The 20,039-nt window shown below is 41.4% G+C and overlaps 1 protein-coding gene across 9 annotated transcripts in view; it reads right to left on the bottom strand.

Annotated features, from left to right (window-relative positions):
- Positions 1-206: 206 nt before the first annotated feature.
- Positions 207-20,039, bottom strand: part of HSPA14 (heat shock protein family A (Hsp70) member 14) — a 55,740-nt gene continuing 35,907 nt past the window's right edge. For 4 of the 9 annotated variants that reach the window (XM_036307294.1, XM_036307292.1, XM_036307293.1 and 1 more), the window contains 4 exons: positions 5,250-5,462; positions 4,230-4,403; positions 1,873-1,943; positions 207-429 (listed from right to left, as the gene is read on the bottom strand). In XM_036307294.1, coding sequence (XP_036163187.1) covers positions 351-429; positions 1,873-1,943; positions 4,230-4,403; positions 5,250-5,462 — 537 coding nt within the window. In that variant the 3' untranslated portion in view covers positions 207-350. Of the gene's footprint in view, positions 430-1,872; positions 1,944-4,229; positions 4,404-5,072; positions 5,133-5,249; positions 5,463-20,039 lie in introns of those variants that run through there. The other 5 variants (XM_036307298.1, XM_036307299.1, XR_004967276.1 and 2 more) reach the window with 4 other exon arrangements.

Raw genomic sequence — 20,039 nt, 5'->3', positions numbered from 1 at the left:
AATAAAAACATATCCTTGGGTGAGGATTAAAAAGAAAAAAGACTTCTTTCTTAACATTATAGAAACAATTTTAAGAAAACAATGTTAAATTCCCAGTAAAATGCACTTCAATTCACTCAATTTAATTTTAAACAGCTTCATGATAGAAAGAGTTCCTTATATTTCCCACCATTGATTCATCTTAAATGGAAAACAAAAAGGGTTGCAACATTTATCAATATATTGTATTTTAATAGAAACATAGATTACACAGTTCATCCAAAAGTATTTCAATATAAACATCACATATGAACAAAACCAAGTAATTGATGATATTTTAGTTCTAAAAGAGTCATGGTTTTTCTAAAATACTAAGATGCCACCTCAATAGTGATCGCTTCACATTTTCCAGTCTCTTGATCTGTGCATGTCACATGTAAAGATCCATCCCTAAACAAACAAAAATAACATTTCATAAGCTCATTTTATAAAAAGAGAAAGTGCTTAAGAAATTACTTGTGGACTTTTTATAAACGAGATAATGTTAATTTTTGAAAGAAGAGTATTAAGGTAAAGAATAAATAGAACTTCAGTGTCTTTAAATTTAGAATCATATGCTATAATTAGATAGTTGTTAAAAATTTCCTCCTATTGCGCTCACCCTCCCAGGAGCACACTCGTGCCTTTCCCTTCCTCCTTTTCTTCCCCCACAGCCTAGCACAGTGATGGCGAACATATGACACGCCTGTCAGAGGTGACATGCAAACTCATTTTTTTTGGTTGATTTTTCTTTGTTAAATGGCATTTAAGTATATAAAATAAATATCAAAAATATAAGTCTTTGTTTTACTACGGTTGCAAATATCAAAAAATTTCTATATGTGACATGGCAACAGAGTTAAGTTAGGGTTTTCCAAAATGCTGACACACCGAGCTCAAAAGGTTCGCCATCACTGGCCTAGCACCTCCTAAACTCTAAGGGATTCCATGAGACCTGCAACCAGGGGAGGAGTGGACAGTGGCAGCTCATCCCGGGGGAACCCCCTGAACCTGTCTCCAAGGGGCCCCTTTTTCTGACTTCCCAGTGAGCTAAAGCAGCCTAGCCTTGGCTCATTTCTTTCCTACAGCATTTTTGGAGAACCAAAGCAGGCCTGTGTGGGCTCGCCTGTTGCTTCTTTTATGCCAAGCACTTTCTTGATTCACCGTCCCAACATACTCTCAAGTAAAAAAAAATTTCTTTTAGACCACTGAAACCAAAATTATATTCCTTGCAAACCCACAATGATAAAGACCTTAAGTTCAAGACTTTATTCAAGCTCAAGACACATCATGCCATTTTTAAGCCCAGGCCAAGGCAAACATACTCTCATAAATTCAATATTCTTGTTAAGTATGGTTTATGAAATGAATTGTCCCAAATGTTAATTTCAAAATGATCTACTTGAAAGATATAGTGTTATGGATGAACTGTTGCTAGGGAAATGGTAACAGCTGGATTTAGTCAGTAATTTATTTCCTAGAGATTTTCTGTAGCAATATTGAAATAAACTATCCTTTTAGGACAAATAATGTGAATTATGTAAACCTTGGAAAATTATACTAGTATTTAAAATTAATAAAAATTATATCCCAATTTGCATAAACTAGTTTTTTGGTTGACTACACCCAAAATATTTAAAGAGTTCATAAAAAATTTAGAATGCAAATGACCTGAGATATACTTTTCTTTATAAAATACAGTAATTCTGTAGGACAAAAATACAAATCATTAATAAAATACAAGTTTTTACTAAATGATTTTCCCAGAATGACAATGGGTGAAGAATCAAACTGACAAAAAAAGGCAAGTCTCAAAGTGAATTTTTTAAACATCAGAAGTAGTTTAATTTGTACCTTTTCATAGTTAGAACAGCTAAGATGTCATGTAATCCATTTTCTTTTTTATTTAAATCCTGGAGTATAACCTGTTTATGCAGAAATAACACAAAGATGATTCAGTATTTTGACATAATAAACAGATGCATCAGTTATTTCAATGGGCCAAATCCTACTTATTACTGAAACAAAACCTTTAAAATAGGGCAGTTTTGAATTCTCTTACCAGTTATCAAAATTTAGAGAACAGGATTAAGCTTTCTTAATTATGAAATGAAATGTATCTTACAGGAGAGCATAGAAGATAACTACAGTAACATGTAAATTATATTTTGGAAAACCTTCTATATATACTTTTTAAAAAATTCAAATGTTTTAAATACACCTTGAAAACCCATTTAAAAGAAACCTGTGGCAAATTATTTTGTACAACTAAGATTGCATTTATAAGTTAAAGATACTAATGGATTTACTATAAAATTTCTCAATTTCCTAAAGAAAGGTTAACCAATAAAGCTAGTTTGGAAGTAACTTTTCAGATTTTGTCATTATCAAGTTTTATGACCTTAGGCAAGGCACTAGGTATCTTACTTTGATCATATGTGAAAGGAAGAAGTTAGAACAGGTAGGTTCTCTAAAAGAGTCTCTTTCCAAATTCAGTGTATGTGACTAACTCTTCTCCTGCTGGCATCTGTATATAGGATATGTACATATCCTGCGGGCTTGATCTAGTAAGGGGTTCAGCCAATCAATGATTCCATCTCATCATTGATGTTTCTATCTCTCTACCTCTCCCTTCCTCTATGAAATAAAAATATATTTTCACAAAAGTACTTCATGCTTATGTTCTTTGCTGTTTATATAAAAAGAAATCAGTATGATATATAATATATAGGATATACTGAGAGTAGTTGCAGAATCTCAGAGAAGTATGTGAAGAGAAAAGGTAGTAAATGTATGAGAGAGAAGCTAAGGAATCCCAAGACTGCCACTCAAGGTTAGAAATCTGGTATAGAATAAAGTGCTTACATAGTAATACACAACAGAAACATTTAGACAACTTTTTGAAAACTCTACTAGTTGAAGGAGTCCTACACCAGTAGATTTTAAGATTAGGTGGTGCCAACATGCTATATATGTATTTTCATTATTCTTTTGTTAAAATCAGAAAATAAATTTAAAGCTAAAGATACACATTGTCTTCTGTTACCTACATTTGTTTTATTATTACATAAAAGTAATTCATGCCTGTCTGGTGTGGTTCAGTGGTTGAGTGTTGACCTATGAACCAGGAGGTCATGGTTTGATTCCTGATCAGGGAATATACCCGGGTTGTGGGCTTGATCCTGAATAAGGGGCAGAGCCAATCAATGATTCTCTCTCATCATTGATGTTTCTATCTCTGTACCTCTCCCTTCTTCTATGAAATAACTAAAAAAATATTTTTTAAAAAGTAATTCATGCTTATGCCCTTTGCTATTTATAAAAAAATTCAGTATAAGTGTTAAATAAAAAAATCCTCTTGGTATCTTCAAACCTACCCACTGTTAAGGTTCCTGAATATAGTTCAAACACCTATAGATATTTTCTGTATCCATACCTGATTATCTCTAAATACATACACCTACCCAAACACCTATTCCCTCACATGGACCCTTGCTTTCAAAATACAAAATCCTATTGTAAATATGGTTCTGCAGCCCTTGTGTGTACTTTGCTCTTGACTGAGAATTGAACCCGTGACTCTCCATCCGTGGGCCGATGCTCTAACCACTGACCAAACTGGCCAGGGCTTAATGTAACTGTATTTCTTGGGTATGTTCTAAGCAAATAACATGGCTCCTTTCACTCTTTTTAAAAGGATACAGAGGACCATATAGCATAAAATATGCATGTGGTATTTTGAAAAGCAAACTTAACCTGTATCAGAGGCAATATGGTTTAATGGCAACAGCATGGGCCCAAGTGTACAACCAACCTGAGGATAAATAAGCTCAACCAAGGAAATAATAAGGTATTTACTACCATAAACCTGTTTCTTTAATCATCTATAAAATGCACATAATTAAGTCTATCTCACAGTATTTTGAGAGTATATTTGTATAGCACCTGGCAGTTAGCAAACAAAAAATGTCACACCTTATAACCAAGAAGGGTCAAGAGCAAAAAGAGAAAGAGTATAAATATAAATTGTATTTTGCTTTTATTTTCCTGTCACTCCTTCAAATTAAAATTGCCTATTTCTTCTTACAGAAATGAATGAGAATTAATCCATTCATCACATTTTCTATTAATTGATATTAAACTGAGTCTAATCCACAAAGAAAAGCTAAAGGTTCATGTGACTAATTCATAATCCAATTTTATGTATTTACCTGTGCAAACTTGTTTTCCTCTTTTGCAGAGTTTTTCCCCTCAGATTCATAGAGTTCAAGGCATACTGAAGATATACTTCCAGGGGCTTGTAATGTGTGTTGTCTTCGAGCTGGCAACGGAGTCCCTGATGGAAACAGTACTGTGAAACTGTTGGCTCCTGATTCATCAACTCCCTAATAAGCAGGAAAATAATATGCATATCTTTTTGATTTTTATTGTTATAATGATAAAAAGTTCCTATTAAAAATGTAATATATATTTCTTGCTTATAATTGTTGCAAACAACAGATAGACAAGAAAATAGAAATGATCCTTAATCCCAACCCACTTTAAAAATAAACTGAAACATCTCCTCTACCTATATTAGAAATTTATGATTAAAATTAGTTAATATATATAGCCCTGGCTGGTGTGACTCAATTGGTTGGAGCATCATTCTGTGCACCAGAACGTCTAGGGTTCAATTCCCAGTCAGAGCACATATCTAGGTTGCGGGTTTGATCCCAGTTGGGGCACATATGGGAGGCAACTGATCAATGTAGTTCTCTCACATTGATGTTTCTTTCTCTCCTCCTCTCTCTCTCCTTTTCTCCCTCTCAAAAATCAATAAAAACAAAATATAAAAACTCATTAAAAGTAAAATTATAAATTAAAAAAATTTATTAGTATACAAAGTTTTATTGTAAAAACATGGTATGCATGCCCTAGCCAGTTTTGCTCAGTGGATAGAGCTTCGGCCTGTGGATTGAAGAGTCCTGGGTTCGATTCCTGTCAAGGGCACGTACCTTGGTTGCAGGCTCCTCCCCAGCCTGGGCCCTGGTCAGGGTGCATGCATGAGGCAACCAATTGATGTGTTTCTTTTACATCGATGTTTCCCTCTGTCTTTCCCTCTCTCTTACACTCTAAAAATCAATGGAAAAATATCCTCAGGTGAGGATTAATAAGAAACAAACAAAAGAAAACATGGTTTACGGTATCAAATTTATACCACTTTTATAAAAAAGAAAAACTAAACATACCTTAACTAAAATATCTTTGGCTGAACACTCTATCTTAAGAGAGTCTTCCACTAAAAGATTTTCTTTCCCAGTAAGAATTCCTGCTTCTATAGCTGCACCAATGGGGATAACTTCATCAGGAGGGATAGAATTTAGAAGCTCAACAGCTGGGAAAAGATCTTTAATCAATTGCTGTAGCCTTGGAATTCGAGAAGACCCTCCACAAAGGACAACCTAAAAAATAAAAATAATTTTCAGTTTTTTACTTATAGAACGATGTTTTTTTCTCAAGACTAAATGTTATATGCTGACCCATCTTTACCACATGTAATGGTAAAGTATAAGAAACCATATTTTTAGTATTATTTTATGTTATACTTACCATATAAAGATATATATATATATATGTGTTGTGTGTGTATCTCTCTCTATATATACACACACACACACATATATACATGTGTATGTGTGTGTGTATATACATTTGTGCATCGGGCCTCTAGTATATGTGTGTACACACACACACACACACACACACACACACACACACACACACACACTAGAGGCCTGGTGCATGAATTCGTGCACTGGTGGGGGGGTCCCTCAACCTGGCCTGGGAGGATCGGGCTGAAACTGGCTCTCCGACATCCCTTGAGAGGTCTGGGATTGCGAGAGGGAGCAGGCCAGGCAGAGGGACCTCACCGGTGCACAATCGGGGACAGGGAGGGCTCCAGGGTGTGTCTGGCCCGTCTTGCCCAGTGCCGATCAGCCGGACCCCAGCAGCAAGCTAACCTACCAGCCAAAGCGTCTGCCCTCTGGTGGTCAGTGCATGTCATAGTGAGCAGTTGAGCAACCTTAGCATATCATTAGCATATTACACTTTGACTGGTTGAACGGACGACCGGACACTTAGCATATTAGGCTTTTATTATATAGGAGGATATATATATATATATTTACTGTCTCTGAAAAACTTCATATAAAATTGCTCCTTTATGAGCTTGTACCCTAAATCACCTGGCTCTGAATAGGCTTGCATTCACAAGTTCCATAGAACTATAGCAAAGAAACACTTTTCAAATTGGGGACGGAACATCTCATACCCCATGGCCATACACCTGGGCTCAGATGCAGAGGAAGCAGGCAAAAAGACCCATTTCCCAGTTTCTCCCTGGAAGGGATCTGACTGCCTACTTTCACAGCTGCTGCCTGAGGGCCTGATGTCTAATCAGCCAGTATCTAGGTGCTGACTGCAATGCTCATCTTTGGTATGGTCTTGACATACGCTTAACTGGTAAGAGCCAGTGAGAACAAAGATAGCAGCTTAGACATACACAAAGGTTTGAGAGGCAAGAAGCTCAGTTTGGGCTAATTGACAAGGTTCCTCTCCTACACTGTCAAGACTAGAAAAAGTGGCAGTTCTCCATGATGCATAGAAACCAACACAGAGAATCAAGAAAAACAAAAATACAGGAGAATATGTTCCAAACAAAATAATAAGATGTATCTGTATAAACTGATCTTAATGAAATTAAGATAAGCGATTCACCTGACAGAGTTCAAGATAACAGTAATAAAGACGTTCACTGAAGGGGGTGTGAGTGGCTGGGGAGAGGTTAATGGGGGAAAAAGGAGATGTAAATAATACTTTAAACAATAAAGAATTTAAATTAAAAAAAAAAAAAGATGTTCACTGAAGTCAGGAGAGTAATGCATGAGAATTTCAGCAAAGGTACAGGAAATATAGAGAGTTCCAAATAGAAACCATAGAGCTGAAGATTATAATACTTGAACTGAAAAATTCAACAGAAGGGGTTCAACAGTACACTAGAGCAAGCAAAAGAAAGAATCAGTAAACTTAAAGATAGGGCAGAGGAAGCCATCCATTCAGAGGAGCAAAAAGGGATAAAACAGAATTAAGATAGCTTAAGGGACCTATGAGACAACAATAAATGGACTAATATATACATTACTAGAGGCCCGGTGCATGAAAATTCATGCACTGGAGGGGGTGTCCCTCAGCTCGGCCTGCCCCCTCTCACAGTCTGGGAGCTCTCAGGGGCAGGAGGCAACCCGGCAATCAGGGGAAGGCGACACCCCCATCACACCTCTGCTCTCCCACTGCCAACAGCACAAGCCTTGGCCGGCCCTGGTTACCTGTGCCTCGGGTGATGCTGGGCGGCTGGGCAGCCGCCATCCAAGGCTTGCCTGCACCTTGGGCAGGCCCTGGGTGGCTGGGGGGCTATGGGGACTGGGGGACTCCAGAGGCAGGTGCGCCAGCAGGGCTGAGGGGACTGGGCGCTGCCATCTTTGAGGGCGTGGCAGTCAATTAGCATATTCCCTTATTGGCTCTGGGCGCTGCCAACCTTGAGGGCGGAGCAGTCAATTAGCATCTTCCCTCCTTATTGGCTGTGGGCACCGCCATCTTTGTGACAGCATGAGGGTCAATTAGCATATTCTCTCTTTATTAGATAAGATAGGGGGTCTCAAAAGGAAGAGAGCCCTGACCAGGTGGCTCAGTTGGCTGGATCATCATGCTGAATAGCATAAAAGGTTGTGGGTTCGATAGCTGGTCAGGGTGCGTGTGGGAGGCAACAGATCACTGTTTTTCTCTCTCTCTCTCTCTGCCCGCTTCCTCTCTCTCTCAAATCAATAAAAACATCATTGGGTGAGGATTTAAATAAAAAGACAGAAAGAGAGGAAAGGATAGAAAGCTGGTTCAAAGAAATAATGACATAAACTGGGGAATGAAACAGACATAGAGATCGAGTAAATCCAAAAAGTACCAAAATAAGATGAATCTAAAAAGACCCACACTGATGCACATTCTAATGACATTATCAAAAGTTACAGAAAAAGAGAGAATCTTAAAAGCAGCAAGGAAAAAGCAACTTGATACATATAAGGGATCCCCCATCTATACTAATAATAAGAGGAATATGCAAATTGCCCAGGATGCCGTCACGTAATGACCAATCAGGATGGGGGCAGGGCCGCGGCAGAGAGCTCTCAGTACGCCTGTGCCAGGGGTCTGATGGGCGTGGAGAGGAAGAGAGAGCAGATAGGCAGTTAGGGCGATCAGGCCAGGAAGGGAGAGCAGATAAGCAGTTAGGGGAATCAGGCCAGGAGGGGAGAGCAGATAGGCATTTAGGGGGATCAGGCTAGGAGGGGAGAGCAGATAGGTAGTTAGGGGGATCAGGCCAGGTGGAGAGCACAGATAGGCAGTTAAGGGGGTCAGGCCGGCAGTGGCAAGCAGTTAGGCAGTTACGGGGATCAGGCCAGCAGGGGAGGGCAGTTAGGGGGATCAGGCTGGCAGGGGGGAGAAGTTAGGCAGGGCGATAAGGCCAGGAGGGGAGAGCAGTCAGGGGGATCAGGCCAGCAGGGGAGAGCAGTTAGGGGCATCAGGCAGGCAGGTGAGCGGATAGGAGCCAGTGGTTCCAGATTGTGAGAGGGATCCTGGATTGGAGAGGGTGCAAGCCCGGCTGAGGGACCCCTTTCCCTTGTGCATGAATTTCATGTACCGGGCCTCTAGTAAGACTATAAGTAGATATGGCAAAAGAAACCTTGCAAGCCAGATGATACTCAAAGTAATGCAAGAAAAAAAACTGTCAGTCAAGAATATTCTACACATCAGTTGTCCTTTAGAATTGAAGGAAAGATAGTGTTTTACATTAAAATAAAACCTGAAGGAGTTCATCACCATTAGACCAAACTTACAAAAAGAGTTAAAGGGCGTTCTTCAAGTTGAAACAAAAATGCTAATCTATATATATAAAAGGCTAATATGCAAAGTGTCCCTGTGGGAGTTTGACTGGGAGACCGGTTCTATCGCTTGCTGTGTGCTGACCACCAAGGGGCGGTGTGGAATGAAGGAAGGCCCCAGCTGGGGGAAGGGAGGCTTCGGCTGGCAGCTGGAAGGAAGGCCCTGATTGCCGGCCAGACCTACGGACCCGACCTGTGCACAAATTTTGTGCACTGGGCCTCTAGTTAGTAACATAAGAAAGTATAAAACTACCTGATAAAGGTAATTATATAGTTGAATTCAGAGTACTTTAATATTGTAATGGTGGTGGGTAAGTCACAACTCTAGTATAAAGGTTAAAAGACAAAGGCACTGAAAATAACTAACTACAATAATTTGTTAATGGATATCCTATCTAATAAAAGAGAAACATGGTAATTAGCGTACGACCGCTAGCCTTCCCACTGGCTAATCAGGGCGATATGCAAATTAACTGCCAGCCAAGATGGCGGCCGGCAGCCAGGCAGCTGGAAGCGAACATGAGGCTTGCTTGCTTCAGTGATGGAGGAGGACTCCAACGTTCCCCGCCTGCCGTGGTGGCCTCTGAGCTGCAACTCTAAGCAACTATGTTACAAATATAGAAGCTAAACAAAACCCTAGAAACCTGCTTTAGTTGCCGGGCTTCAGCCAGCAGGATCGCAACATTGTTTCAAATACAGAAGGTAAACAAAGGCCAGAAACCTGCTTTCAGCAGCGGAGGCCTAAGAGCTGGTGCCTCAGAGCTAAAGCTGGCCCAGAATAAAAAAAAAAAGAAAAGAAAAAAAGGAGCGGTTGGGAGCTTCAGTCACCCACCAGCCCGAAAACAGCCCTCAGCCCCTCACCTAGACTGGCCAGGCACCCCAGTGGGGACCCCCACCCTGAAGGGTGTGTGACCAGCTGCAAACAGCCATCATCCCCTCATCCAGGCTGACCAGGCACCCCAGTGGGGACCCCCACCTTGATCCAGGACACCCTTCAGGGCAAACCAGCTGCCCCCACCCGTGCACCAGGCCTCTATCCTATATAGTAAAAGGGTAATAAGCCTCCCAGCACCGGGATCAGCGTGACAGGGGGCAGCGCCCAAACCCCCTGATCACCCTGAGGCTCTGTGTGTGACAGGGGGCGGGGCCACAACCTCCCTATCTGCCCTGCTCTGTTCGTGACAGGGGAAGGCGCCCCGACCCCACACCCCCCCTCCCACGGGCCCTGCTCTGTGTGTGATGGGGTAGAGCCATAACCTGCCCATCGGCCCTGCCCTGAGTGTGACAGGGTGCGGGGCCCCAATCCCCTGATCCGCCCTGCTGTGTGTGACAGGGGGCGGTGCCCCATCTCCCCTATCGGCCCTACTCTGTGAGTGACAGGGGAGAGCTCCCCAACCCCCTGATCGGCCCTGCTCTGTGAGTGACGGGGGGAGCTCCCCAACCCCCTGATGGGCCCTGCTCTGTGCGTGACAGGGGGCAGCGCCCCAAACCCCTGATCAACCATGCTCTGTGTGTGACAGGGTACGGAGCCCCAACCCCCCGGATGGGGCCTGCTCTGTGAGTGACAGGGGGCAGCGCCCCAACCCCCTGATTGGCCCTGCTCTGTGCGTGACAGTGGGGTGGCACCGCAACCTGCCCATAGACCCTGCCTTGAGTGTGACGGGGCGGTGCCCCAACCCCCTAATCAGCCCTACCCTGAGCGTGACTGAGGGTGGCATCACAACCTGCCGATCCGCCCTGCTCTGTGCATGACAGGGGCGGCGCCCCAACTCCCCAATCGGCCCTGCTCTGAGCCCAACCAGGGGCTGCACCTAGAGATTGGGCCTGCCCTCTGCCACCCGGGAGCAGGCCTAAGCCAGCAGGTCGTTATCTCCCGAGGGGTCCCAGACTGCAAGAGGGCACAGGCCGGCTGAGGGACCCCCCCCTTCCCCCCGAGTGCACAAATTTTTGTGCACCGGGCCTCTAGTACACAATATAAAAAGATATAAACTGTGACATCAAAACCATAAAATGTGGTGCAGGGAATGAAAAATAAGCTAAAAATGGATTAAAGACTTGAGTGTAAGACACCATGGAACTTCTAGAAGAAAACATAGGGGTAAGTTCTTTGACATTGGTCTTGGCAATAACTGGATTTTATACCCAAAGCAAAAACCAACAAATGGGAGTACATCAAACTAAAAAGCTTTTGTAGAAAAAAGGAAATCGTCACAAAATGAAAAAACCACCTGGTAATGGGAGAAAATATTTGCAAATCACATATCTGAAAAATGGTTAGTATCCATAATCCGAAAAAATTAAATTTAAAAAATGGACAAAGGACCTGAATAAACATTTTCAAGAAGACATACAAGTGGCCAGCAGGTATATGAAAAGGTGTTCAACATCACTAATCATTAGGCACATGCAAATCAAAACCTCATACCTGGTAAGATGCCTATTATTAAAAAGACTAGAGGCCTGATGCACGAAATTTGTGCAAGCGGCTCGGCCTCCACCAGTGCGGCATCCGCCTCTGCCTTGGCTCCTGCCTGCTGCAGTGGCCGCCTCTGCCTTAGTCCCTGCTGGACCCCGCTGCTGCAGCTAAGTCCAGAAGGACGTCCGGTCTAATTATCATATTACACTTTTACTATAGATTACTAGAGGCCTGGTACACAAAAATCTGTGCACTTGGTGGGGGGTCCCTCATCCCGGCCTATGCCCTCTTGCAGTCTGGGACCCCTCGGAGGATGTCTACCTGCTGGCTTAGCCCTGTTCCCTGGGGGATTGGGCCCAAGCTGGCAGTCAAAAATCCCACTGGCAGCCTGGCAGCCCTCAGGGGATGTCCACTTGCCAGCGGGGAGCAGGCTTAAGCTGCAGTCAGACATCTTTAGCGCTGCTGAGGAGATGGGAGAGGCTCCCACCACCACCGCTGTACTGGCAGCCATCAGCCTGGCTTGTGGCTGAGCAGATCTCCCCCTGTGGGAGCGCACTGACCACCAGGGGGCAGCTCCTGCATTGAGCGTCTGCTCCCTGGTGGTCAGTGTGTGTCATAGTGACCAGTCATTCCCAGTCGTTCTGCTGTTAGGGTCAGTTTGCCTATTATCCTTTTATTATATAGCATAGAGGCCTGGTGCACGGGTGGGGGCCGGCTGGTTTGCCCTGAAGGGTGTCCCAGATAAGGTGGGGGTCCCCCTGGGGTGCCTGGCCAGCCTGGGTGAGGGGCTGATGGCTGTTTGCAGGCTGGCCACACCCCCTTTAGTGTGAGGGGTCCCCACTGGCTTGCCTGGCCAGTCTGGGTGAGCGGATGAGGGCTGTTTTCAGGCTGGCCAAGCCGCCTGGCGAGGGAAGCTCCCAGTCTCTCCTTTTTTCTTATTATTCTGGGATTTATTTACCTTCTATAACTGAAACTTTGTAGCCTTGAGGAGCTCAGAGCCGGCCAGAGCAGGCGGGAGGGAAGCCTCCTGCTCGTTCCCGCTCCGTGGCCACAGATTGATGAAAGCAGGTATCTGGGGTTTATTTGCCTTCTATAATTGAAACTTTGTTGCTTTGAGTGGAGCTCAGAGCCCGCTGTGGCAAGTGGGATGCCTGGCTTCCTCCATCATTGGGACAACCAAGCCTCCAGCTTGCTCCAGCTCCGTGACTGCCGACCGCCATCTTGGTTGGGTTAATTTGCATATAGTTGTTCTGACTGGCTGGTGGGCGTGGCTTAAGGCACAGTGAAGTATAGTCAATTTGCATGTTTGTCTTTTATTAGTGTAGATTATAGAGGAGAGCTCGGCCGGCATGGCTCAGTAGTTGAGTGGTGACCTATGGAGATCAGTTTGTTTCCCTGGTCAGGGATATGCCCAGGCTGCGGGCTCAATCCCCAGTGCAGGACTTGCAAGAGGCAGCCAATCAATGATTCTCTCTCATCACTGATGTTTCTATCTCTCTCCCTCCCTGAAATAAATAAAAATATATTAAAAAAAAAAAAAAAAAGATGATCTAATGAGCACTAGCTAGTTTGGCTCAGTGGATAGAGTGTTTGCGTGCAGCCTGAAGGGTCATGTGTTTTATTCTAGTCAAGGGCACGTACCTTGGTTGCAGGCTCGATCCCCATCCCTGGTTGGGGTGCATGTGGGAGGCAACCAATGGATATGTCTTTCTCACATCAATGTATATGTGTATATATATACATATTTATATACACAATGCAGTATTATGTGAGCTAAGTCAGACAGAGAAAGACAAATACTGCATGGTATCACTTATATGTGGAATTTTATAAAAAGTCAAACTTATAGGCATGTTATACAGATAGTATAACAGTGATTGGGGCTGGGGAGTGGAGGTATAGGAAGAGGTTGGTAAAAGTGTTCAAACTTTCAGTTATAAAATGAATAAAGTCTGAGGATCTAAGTGTAACATGGTGACTATAGTTGGCAAAACTGTACTATATAATTGAGATTTGCTAAGAGAATGGAACTTAAGTCTTTTCATCCCTCCCAAAAATAAATATAGATAGACTAGAGGCCTCAGCATGAAATTCGTGCAAGGGTAGGCCCTCACTGCTGCCCTGGCTGCTGCCTTGGCCCTCGCAGCCAGGGCTTCGTTTGGAAGGTCGTCTTGAAGGTAGCCCAGATGGTGGTTCTGCTCTTTGGTCTAATTGGCATATTAGCTCTTTATTATATAGGATGTGTTAACTAACTCAATGGTGGGAATCCTTTCACAATGTATATGTATGTCAAATCTCATGAATACTTTGAATATCTTATAAGTTTATTTGTCAATTATCCCTCAATTAAGTTGAATAAAATAAAACTGCTCCTTTAAAAGTACTTTAATTTCCTCATTAAGTCATATATTTGACAATTATAACTCCATAGGTACTCTGAATATCAAATAAGTAGGTAGCCCAAGAAGGAAAATCATCAATAATCACTTCTATTTCACAGTCTTTTTATGAATGTTCTCAAAGCTCAGTATGAAGGGGAAGAGGATCAACTGATGAAAACTAGGCCTCTAACATAGGTGTGAAATGACAAGGGGTATCATATTAACCTCAGGTCAGGATATGAGGAACATCAGCTAAAAAATTCAAAGAAAGAAAGAAAAGCATGTTTGTCTTGGCAAAGTTTTCCAAAAGACCTGTTTTGGAGTTTAGTAAAAGAAGTCTTCTATAAAATCTTGTGATCTGACATAAATACTATGAGTATAAAAATGTAGAATATCTTTTCAAAGTTCTCATACTTGACATCAAAAAGCTTTATTAATAAGCAACAAGTGGTACTGTGCAAAAAAATAAATAACTCTGCAAAATCTTAGCTTTTAGTATTTTCAATTAAAAGGGTAAAAAAGTATGAATAGTGTGTTACTATTAATGCTAACAATAACCAGCAAGTTTTAAATAAATTCTGGTAGCATCTAGTCTGTAGTATGAAATATATTTTTTAAACTTTTTAAATAAAATAAAATACTATTAAAAAATATCCAACTACCTGAACTACTTGGGTATTTAAAGCACATGAAATCTAAACAAATAAAAGGGAAATAAAAAATATTCCGGTTTTTTCTGAAAATAAAGAAAATGCGATCTATTAAAGCTTGTGGAATAAAATTAAGCTATTAGTAAGTAAAATTGTAGTTAATTTTTTTATTAGGGAAGAAATAAAATAAATTAAAATAAAGGAGTTAGCATTCAATGTAAGAATTTAGAAAAATAATGAAAGTGTCCTGGAAAGGATGAAAAAAATAAAAATAAAACCAGAACATGACCAATTAGAAAAGAGAAGAACAAACTTGAAAAACAAAATCTAAGGAAGTTTTCTGGAGGTGGTAGTGGCAGAAATTAGAGCAAATAATAAAACAATTATTCATTAATCCTAGGGAAAAAAACACAGAAAAACTCAAAAAAGAAAAGAGAAAGATGAAGGGAAGGAAAAAAGAGGAAGAGGAGGAGAGAGGGAAATTGGCCCATTTTAATTTAAATAACTTCTTTACACTTTTACATTTTAGCATTAAAAGATACATAAAATCCCAAGTTATAAGTATATTTTAAAATATATTTTTGTTGATTTCAGAGAGGAAGGGAGAGAGAGAGAGAGAGAGAGAGAGAGAGAGAGAGAGAGAGAGAGAGAGAGAAACATAAATGATGAGAGAGAATCATTGATCGGCTGCTTCCTGCACGTCCCACACTGGGGATTGAGCCCACAACCCAGGTATGTGTCCTTGGCAGGAATCAAACCTGGGATCCTTGAGTCCACAAGCCAATGCTCTATCTACTGAGCCAAACCGGCTAGGGCAAAAAACTATAAGAACATTATGCAAAGTTGTATGTTAAAAATTGAAGAAACCATTATGAAATAGGTCTATAAAGTACTCAAATTCAATTTTGAAGCAATAAAGAGAACTTATGAAAATTATAAAAATATTTCAGAAATTAGTTGCAGAGAAAATCTGTTTATAGGTGAATTCTTTAAAACTCTTGAGGAACAGAGAATATCCATGCATTATGTACTAATCTGGAATACTTAAAAAGATGAAAAGGTATTCAATTCATTTTATAAGCACCTGTAGCCTAGGAACAAAACTAAAAACAAACACCAAAAAACAAAACCCTCTGGACCAGAGGTTGCAAAGTAGCAACTTATAAATTATATAAAGCAAGATATGTTTTCTCTCTCCACACAATGTTTTTAAAAGTTCTGTGTTAGTTACTAACATTTAAATGTTAAAAAATTTTATTAAGAGCCCCTATTTTGAAAGTCTCTTGAAAAGTCAAAGGCCCCAACAGCACTGGCCTGCATCCCTGAAAGGTAGTAATCAGCAGGTGGGCAGCAGCTGCCCCATTTGGACTAGGACAGCTCCTGTCTGTAGATAGCAGGCCCACCATGACCTGCTGTGGCCTTCACACCAGCTAGTGGGCATCTGCCATTTATAATCATGCTTATGCTCTTGCTATGATTCTTACAGTACGTTCAATGTGAAACTTTTAAAACTCTCTTAACCCATCTTATAGAAGAATGAAAGACCAAGAGGAATGTATGTTTCAAGAAAAATAGTAGGGAACATATTTATTTTTTGAAGAATGGAATGGGGAGAGAAACCAAAATGGTGGCATAGGTAAACACCGGAGTTTGCTGCCTCGAACAACCACTTCAAAAATACAACTAAAAGACGGAACGGACATCATCCAGAACCACAGGAGGGCTGGTTGAGTGGAAATTCTAAGCTGGAAGGAAAGAGAAAAGCATACCGAGACTCAGAGGAGGCGCACTGCAGAAGTAAAATACTAAGGTGCGGAGGAGGTGCATGCGGAGAGGGCTGGCAGCCGAGGGCGTGGTTGTCGTTTTCAATCAGGAGGGAGTCTCAGGCTCTGAGCTCCAGTTGCGGGCGAGTCTCTAGGGACCCAGACTCGTACGGGAGAAGTGGGACTGTCTGGCATTGGTCGGAACTCGAGGGCAGCTTTCTCTCCGAGGGGCTTGCAGCGATTACCGGGACACTGAGAAGCAGAGCCTCTGAGGGCTGGACTGAGAGCAGCCATAACGTGTTGAACCCATGGGACCCGCCCTGCCCAAGCCCTGCAGGGAGGCTTTTGCTGGATAGCCTCAGGCAAAGGCTAGATTAGCACCTTCCTAGAGATCCAGGAGCCAGGAAACCCAGAGGTCAGAGTGGGACCATCCAGTTTGCAGCTCCATGGAACCATAAAGGACACACTCAGGGGGCAGACTCAGTGAGCACCAAAGCCCCATTGAAGCAAGTCTAGCCCCAGAGGGGTATCTCCAGCACAGAAGTTCTCCCACTGCAAACACAGCTGATTCTCATAGACAATTGGCCTGGAGGTCAATTCCTCCCAGTGATAACTACAACAATCAAGGCTTAACTACAACAAGACTGTGCACAAAGACCACAAGGGGGTGCACCAAGAGTGTCCTCCTCAGGTAATTGGGGAGGCTGAACCACTGGGCCCTAGAGGACACTCAGCACAGAAAACCACTTTATCAACACAGGGAAGCATAAAAAATGTGGAGACAAAGAAAAAGGACACAAATGACAGAAATCGAGGAAAGCAGACTACTGCATATAGAGTTCAAAACCACACTTTTAAGGTTTTTCAAGAATTTTCTAGAAACTGCCGATAAACTTAATGAGATCTACAAGAAATCTAATGAGACCCTCAAGGTTGTGATAAAGGACCAACTAGAAATTAAGCATTCACGGACTGAAATAAAGAATATTATACAGACTCCCAACAGCAGACTAGAGGATTGCAAGAATCAAGTCAACGATTTGAAATACAAAGAAGCAAAAGACACCCAACCAGAAAAGCAAAATGAAAAAAGAATCCAAAAATACGAAGATAGTGTAAGGAGCCTCTGGGACAGCTTCAAGCGTACCAACATCTGAATTATGGTGGTGCCAGAAGAGAGAGAGCAAGATACTGAAAACCTATTTGAAGAAATAATGACAGAAAACTTCCCCCACCTGGTGAAAGAAATAGACTCACAAGTCCAGGAAGTGCAGAGAACCCCAAACAAAAGGAATCCAAAGAGGACCACACCAAGACACATCATAATTAAAATGCCAAGAGCAAAAGACAAAGAGAGAATCTTAAAAGCAGCAAGAGAAAGAAAGTCAGTTACCTATAAGGGAGTACCCATATGATTTCAGCTGATTTTTCAACAGAAACTTTGCAGGCCAGAAAGGAGTGGCAAGAAATATTCAAAGTGATGAATACCAAGAACCTACAACCAAGATTACTTTATCCAGCAAAGCTATCATTCAGAATTGAAGGTCAGATAAAGAGCTTCACAGATAAGAAAAAGCTAAAGGAGTTCATCACCACCAAACCAGTATTATACGAAATGGTGAAAGGTATCCTTTAAGAAGAGGAAGAAGAAGAAAAAGGTAAAGATATAAATTATGAACAACAAATACATATCTATCAACAAGTGAATCTGAAAATCAAGTGAATAATCTGATGAAGAGAATAAATTGGTGATTATAATAGAATCAGGGGCATAGAAAGGGAGTGGGCTGGCTATTCTTGTGGGGGAAATGGGTGAGGGGGATGCGGGAAGAGACTGGACAAAAATCGTGCTCCTATGGATGAGGACAGTGGATGGGGAGTGAAGGAGGACGGTGGGGTGGGAACTGGGGGAGGGGAGTTATGGGGGGAAAAAAGAGGAACAAATGTAATAATCTGAACAATAAAGATTTAATTAACAAACAAACAAAAAAGAATGGAATGGTATAGTGAATCAGCTGTACCACATGGCTTCTGGACTGCTTAATTGTGGTGCACTGTTTAAGATATAGTGTATTTTTCTGTGTGGAAAGAAACTGACTTTTTTTCCACATCATCTGTATGAATAACCCAGCATCAGTGCATCAGATATGATGATTCAAATATTATCTTTCTGACAACATTGTATTCCTTATAAACACTCCCAATACTTTTGTCTCTATACAGGATTGATTTACTCATTCCTAGATATTTTTTTGTTAGAACATGAAAAATAATTCTAAAGCACTATGAAAAAAAGTATGAATAAAGAGAATTTTTAAAAATTGCAATGTTAATAATGAAGGTTTACACCCAACTCAGAAAGTAGGCTGTTTTTTGGTGAGCAAATTTGGTAATAAATACTAAGTCTTAGAAGTTGGGAATTAAATTCCAAATTTAATTCTCAGGAAATCAAGAATGTTCACAAAACCATAAAGATTGCTGTTTATAAAGCTAAAATAACCTACATAACCAACATTAAGGATTAGTTTTATAAATTACTAGTGACCCGGTGCACGGATTCATGCACATTGAAAGGAAATTAATTAGAAGAAATATTTTAACATTGCTATTTGCCCTTTCTCTATAATAGAAGTGTCAACCAAATTCACAATCGACAATGACAGATTGAAACATACATGTGTGATTGGCACCAGCAAGAGCTTTATATGTATGGTGCATGTGCGAGTCAACTTAGCCTTTTATATATACAGAATAAACTTGTTTAATTAGGCCTGCTTTCTGATTTAGCTAAACTTTTTCCAGCCCAGTGAAGCACCCCAACTTCTCTTTCAGGTAACTGTCAGCAACACAGCAGTAAATATCAACATGAAGCAGATTATTGTTGTAGACCATGCAGGGAGAACAAAGGGTAAAATATTTAACTGCAGCAGTGTTTAACTATATTCTGTGCAGTGAGAAAACCTGAAGTCAGTTTCAAGTTCTACCATTTCTTACTTCTTTTCAGCCGGGTCAAGTTTCTAAACTTTCTAAATCTCTGTTTTCCGGTTAATGAACAGAAAATAGGATTCTACCAAGTCTCCTATCTACCTACTCCAGGACTTCTGTGAGGATCAAATGAGATGAGGCATGGGAAAATGCTTCACAAACATTTGGTTAAAGTGTAAAATTTTGCACCTGGCTGTAAATCAAGTCATGTTCCTGGGCTGAAGAAACTACGAGGAGGCTAGTTACTAGGGAGAGGAAGTTAGGCATTGCTACGTGACGTCATTACCCGGCACCCACAGCGACTGTTTCCAGGCTGGGCTGTGGGCCGCATTTTGTGCCATGGGGTCTTGACAGCGTTTGCTGAGATTTGGTGGGGTGTTGCTCTGGGGTGGTGGCAGGGCCTGTGTCCCACTTTGGGGGAAGCCGAGTGTTGGTTTGTTGGCACCAGGTCCATGGAGCCGTTTATTTTTAAATGGATAGTGCGTGTCATAGCTACTGGTTGGATGGTCAGATGGGCACTTAGGCTTTTATATATATAGATGGTATATTAATGCAATGAGATGCATTATTAAAATTGCAGTTGTGGAACCTGGGAGCTTGGTTAAAATAGAGGGATTGATTATATCAATTTATCTATGTGTCCTTCCATAAGACAGTAAAGGGATTTAAGATATAAATGGAAGAGAGATTGTGAGTTTAAAATTTTAACACATTTTGGAAGCTGGAAAGCAAAGAGGCAATTGTTTTAAGGCAGATGAAGTTTGAGATAACCAAAGAGAAAGCAAAGTGGTTTGTCTCATAGAATCCCAGAATGGTTGGGGGCTTGGAAGCACCAATCATATAAAAAGCAAGGG

The sequence above is a fragment of the Myotis myotis genome, unplaced genomic scaffold (genome assembly GCF_014108235.1).
Source record: "Myotis myotis isolate mMyoMyo1 unplaced genomic scaffold, mMyoMyo1.p scaffold_m19_p_46, whole genome shotgun sequence".
Lineage (NCBI taxonomy): Eukaryota > Metazoa > Chordata > Mammalia > Chiroptera > Vespertilionidae > Myotis > Myotis myotis.
Note: the sequence above shows the minus strand (reverse complement) of the source record. Positions and strands in the feature narration are given on the sequence as shown.